The 5,000-nt window shown below is 61.7% G+C and overlaps 1 protein-coding gene across 1 annotated transcript in view; it reads right to left on the bottom strand.

The window, feature by feature from the left end:
- Positions 1 to 4,743, bottom strand: part of UNCX (UNC homeobox) — a 4,778-nt gene extending 35 nt beyond the window's left edge. Inside the window, exons 1-3 of the mRNA XM_015642339.2 lie at positions 4,419 to 4,743; positions 3,123 to 3,298; positions 1 to 1,520 (exon numbers count right to left, since the gene is read on the bottom strand). The exon at positions 1 to 1,520 is cut by the window's left edge and continues 35 nt beyond it. Coding sequence (XP_015497825.1) covers positions 474 to 1,520; positions 3,123 to 3,298; positions 4,419 to 4,668 — 1,473 coding nt within the window. The 5' untranslated portion in view covers positions 4,669 to 4,743 and the 3' untranslated portion in view covers positions 1 to 473. The remainder of the gene's footprint in view (positions 1,521 to 3,122; positions 3,299 to 4,418) is intronic.
- Positions 4,744 to 5,000: the final 257 nt, after the last annotated feature.

The following is a 5,000-nucleotide window of genomic DNA, read 5'->3' as shown; positions in this document are numbered from 1 at the left end:
CATATATAAATATTCTTAGACATTTTTGCATTTTACAAGGGTTCTGAGGAGTTCCGTTGTTGTCGCGGTACAGTTTGTCACACCACAAAGTCCAGCTGCTGCTAAGCCTTAACAAACAATTTTCCTTTTTTTTTTTTTTTTTAACCCCATTTTCTTTTCTGGTTTTTTTTTTTTTTTTTTTTTTTTAAATATAAAACCCAAAAAGCTCTAACTGATCACCTGAATCGACCTGTGATAAACTCTAGGGAGACGAGGAGCCGCTTTCTGGGCTGTGCCGCCGCCTCCCGCGAGCTGCGGGCGCGGCGTGCGTGGGGTGAGCGGGGAAGCGCTTCCCCCCCGTTTCGCACGGGTGACGGGCGCGGGGGACGGTGGTGATGCTCTCGGCTGCTTTTATTTTTGCTTTTTTTTTTTTTTTCCTATTTTACTTTTGTTTCAATTTTTTTTTTTGTTTGTTTTTTGTTTTGGCCGCCCGGTCAGTCCATGTCCACCTCCTCGCCGTCGGCGGGGCCGCAGTCCGATCTGTCCCTGGCTGTGCTGGCGTCCCGCGCCCGGACCGGCGATTCGGGCCGGGGGAAGCTGCCGCCCTCGGCGGGGGCGGCCGCCGCCGGGTCACCGTGTGCGGCCGCGGAGCGGGGCGAGGCTCCGGCCGGCGCGGGGGGCACCGAGCCCGCCGCGGGCGCCGCCGTGTCCGTGGAGCCGGGGCCGGGCTGAGCACCCGCGGGCGCCGGCTCCGCGCCGCAGCCGGGGGGACCGGGGTTGGCGGCGGGCAGCGGGGAGTCCCGGGGGGGCTGGCCGGCCTCGGGCCCCGGGCTGGCCTTGAGGGCGGTCTGCGGGACGAGGAAGCCCAGGGGCTGGGTGATGGGGTAGAGCAAGAAGTGTCCTTTGCCGATGAGGGTGCGGGGGGCGCAGGGGGGCAGGCTGGGGAAGTCCGGGGCGGCCTTGCGGCGGGGCGGTGAGTCGGAGAGGAGGCTCTCCACGCTGAACGGGTTGAGCTTGTGGAAGCTGCCGGCTCCGCGGGCCCCCCCCGCGCCCCCGCTGCCGTCCCCCGACGGGGCGGCCGCGCAGTCCTTGTCGGGCGGGCGCTGGAGCCGCCCGCTCCCGCTTCTTTGGCTGGGGTAGAAGGGCTCGGCCGTCTGGTCGCAGGTGCCGGGGGGCGGCTCGGAGGGGGCGGCGGCGGCGGGGAGCGGCGGATGGGGCGGCGGGGGCTGCCCGCGGGGTTTGGCCTCAGGCGGGGCGGGCGAGAGACCCCCCCCGCCGCCGCTGTCGCTGTCGGAGCTGGGCGTGCTGTGGAGGGAGAGGGCGCTGGGAGAGTGCGGGTGGCGGCTTTGGCTTTTGAGCAACTTCTTCTCGTGCTTTCTCTTCTTCTTCTCCATCTTCTCCAGCTCCTTCCGGGCGATCTCCTCGGGGTCCATGGGCTCCCCGCTGCACGTCGTGGGGTGCGAGTTGTGAGCCGGCCGCCCCGGGCCCTTCTTCGTGTTCTCTTTCTTTCTCCATTTGGCCCGGCGATTTTGGAACCAGACCTACACACCGAACAACGAGAAGCAATTAACACCCAGCGCACCGGCCCCCCGCGGTGGCCAGGGCGGTGGGAGGGGGGCGGAGGGGAGAAGCGCAGCTCAGGCCTCCCTCATCCACCCCTTCGAGGTGCCGGCAGCCCCCATCCACAGGACCGGGCCTCTGAGAAAGGGAGAGCAGGGAAGGGGGCACGAAGAGATAGCCACACTTCTTCAAAAGGGTAGAGAAAAATAAAAAGCAAGAAGGGGGTGCACACTCACGCACACACACGCTGCACCGTGCCCGCACCGGCGCCACGGGGAGGGGAAAGGATTCTACAGCCCCCCGGCTCTTTCCCCGTGGCCGAGGGGTGCAGAAGCACCGATCGCTGGCCCGATTTCCCCGCAGCAGCGGGCAAAATGCGATAAACACAGCACAATAAGCGGCTGGAGCTGAGGGGGTGCGGGGGGGGGACACGACGGACCGTGCCTCGCCCAGACGTGCGGACTTCGGACCTCCTGCCCCTCCCGAGGGACCGAGCAGAGGGGTTGGATCAGCCCAAAACGGGGTTTGGTTGGGTTTATTATAGAGAGATCATAGGAGAGGAATTAAATTAAATTAAAACCTCTCTGCTCCGGCCCTGCTCCCGCCTGCCTCGGCAGGTCCCCGGTGTCCCCGCAGCCCGTGGACACACGCGTCCCTCCCGGCCCCCGCGGCCCCTCGGGGCTGCTGGCAGCGCCTGGCCCGGCCGGACCGCGACCCCAGCCCGGGAGCACCGCGGGAATAGCGGCGCCCGGTCCCGGCTCCTTCCCCCGGCCGGGCTCCGCAGGCTCCCCGAGCACGGCGAGAGGCGGCTCTGGCAGGGGGATGGCGGCTGGAAGGACACCGTGAAGCAAAGCCTATGGAGGAACCGCGGACAACGGCGCTGCCTCATCCCGGGGGGACCGTCCCCGACTCCCGGGCTGGGTTTAAGGACGCGTTCCCCGCACACGCAGCCCACGCGAAGCCGTCCCCGCACGACCGCGGGTCCCGGCAAGATGCGGGGCCGCAGCTCGGCCTCGCCGCCCGCTCACAGCCAGCGCGGCACAGAACAGCATCCCGAGATCCAACATCCACCCCGCATCCCTCCATCCGCTTCCCAGTTATTTTTTGGAAGCAGATCGGTGCTTCCCCTCCCTGTCCCGCTAAGAGCCTGAGCTGCTCGTTAAAATTAAGTTTTACAAGTTTCACTCGCTCTCGATGCACCTACGAGCTTTATTGACATTCTCCAGCATACCCTGGCCCGTGATTAAGCCTCATATTTGCATGCTAATTTTCTCGCCCTTGACTCATTTAAGAAAAATGTTTAGAGTGGAAAAACATACTGAAAAATGTTAAGGGAAGCCAGGCTGGGTTGCTACTCTTCTCGTTTTGCAATATTAAAAAAAAATAGGGTAATAATAATAATGATGATAAAATAAGACAGCATGCAGCAGTGCAAGGCAGGGAACAAAAGGGCCGGGAGGAACGGGGCTGCTGCCCAAGCGCACAGGGCCCGTCCCGGAGCAGGGTCCGAGGAGCCTCCCCGGGGACTGCTCGGCGCATGGAGAGGGCAGGGGGGGAAAGAAGAGGGGGGACACGTTTTTTACCTGCACTCTGGACTCCACCAAGTCTAGCCTGAGAGCCAGAGCCTCTCGCATAAACACGTCCGGGTAATGACTCTCATTAAACGCTTTTTCCAGCTCCTCGAGCTGCCAGCCAGTAAAATTGGTGCGGGTTCGTCTTCTTTTACAGCCAGGACTTTCCTTGTCCGGGTCACCCGAGTCTGAAAAAGCAGAAATACCCTCAGGACCCTGGGAGACAGGCCTTCTCCCCCCCTCCCTGCCATTCACAGGAGCCTTTTAACTTTTGTGCTCGGTAGCGTTGGTAAAAGAGCGGGATTATTCACACACCTGCGCTAAAAATGGGGAGGAACCCGATCTGCCCTCGCCTCCTCCGAAAATGTACTTTACAGAACATTTATTCCTGAAGGAAGCTCTCCACAGGCACTCAGCTGGCAGAGAGAGAGAGAGAAGTTCCAATATTTGCTCCAACCACCAAAGGTTTCATTAAAAAAAAAATAAAAATAAAAACACCCTCCCCTCTTTCCCTTCCCCAGCCCCTCCGGAGCACCTGCGTGGGTCACAGCTCACGGCCCCGTTCCACGCGGGACCCCGAGTGCAGGGCGGCCCCTGGGCCTCCCGCAGTCCCCCCGAGCACGGGCGGGCGTGGGGCTGGGATGTTCGCAGCCTCTTCGACTACGTACAGCTCCAGGCTGGGGATTTTCAGCCCTGGCTGCACCTCCCCTAACGTTTTCCGCCGGGTGTGGAAATTAAGAAAAATCATAATAATAGTAATAAAAATAGTTTGTATTTCGTTGAGGTGCAGTGGGGGGCAGCTCCGGGCTTTACCAGAAGGATGTTGGGGCGATAGAATGTTTTAGTAGCTGAACAATAGCGGTGCCACAGGCCGGTGGGGACAGAAGGAGCAAGAACGCTTCCCTTTGGTTAAATCATATAAAAAAAATATTATTACCGCCTTTCAGTCCCCAAACTCCAATGATTCCCATTATTATTTTTATTATTATCTTTTAATGGTACGATCCGAGCTGCCACACGATGGACTTTGGGGGAAGGCACCGGGCCGGGCCCGCTATTGTTCAGGGCACACGCGTGGCCCTGCGCCGGTGTGAACGGGGAACGCTCCCGGCACTCGGAGCGGGGCCGTCCGCCCCCTCGGGGAGCCGGCACAGCCTCCTACCCTCCCCCCGAGACACCCCAAAATTCGTAGATGAGGACAGTGGGGCCGCGGGGGTGCGGTGCTTTCCTTCCTCCGCGCTGGCTCGCTCCTGGCGGGGAGCGACAGGCGGGGGCGGGGGGACACACGCGACACGGGGCCGCTCCTACCTGCGAGCTTGAAGGGCTGGCTGTCCCCGCTCACCCCGCAGCCGGAGGGGATCAGCGGCGCAGGGTTGACCACAGAGGCGGCGCAGGAGCCGCTCAGTAATCCATCGATGGAGAAGGGCACGGAGGCGGCCGCCGACTGCAGCTGGTGCCCGGCCAGCTCGTAGACGTGGTGGTGGCCGAGCGGGTAAGGGAAACCCACCATCCCCCCGAACTGGGCATGAGGATGCTCCAGGATGCGGCTGTCCATCATGGGGGCGGCTCTAGGGCGGGGGGTGCCGGCGGGGCTGGGGGCGCTGGCGGCGGGGCGGCTGGGGCCGGGGGTGCTGCTGGCGGAGGAGGCGGCGCGGCGAGGGGCTCATGCTGCAGGGCGCCGGGCGCTTTAACTTTATCAACATCAGGCTCCCAATAATTAGCTCAGGCTGGGGGAATTTGGGACCAATAAGAAACGTTAATCGGTCCTGACGTCAGAGACGTGCCAGTGTGGGGAGCAAACGTTTTCCATATCGATTGCTAATTATACCTGACATCCAGCCTCAATAAACAATATCAGAGCTGTCACAACACGACGAGGGGGGCTTTGAT

The sequence above is a fragment of the Parus major genome, chromosome 14 (genome assembly GCF_001522545.3).
Source record: "Parus major isolate Abel chromosome 14, Parus_major1.1, whole genome shotgun sequence".
Taxonomy (NCBI): Eukaryota; Metazoa; Chordata; class Aves; order Passeriformes; family Paridae; genus Parus; species Parus major.
Note: the sequence above shows the minus strand (reverse complement) of the source record. Positions and strands in the feature narration are given on the sequence as shown.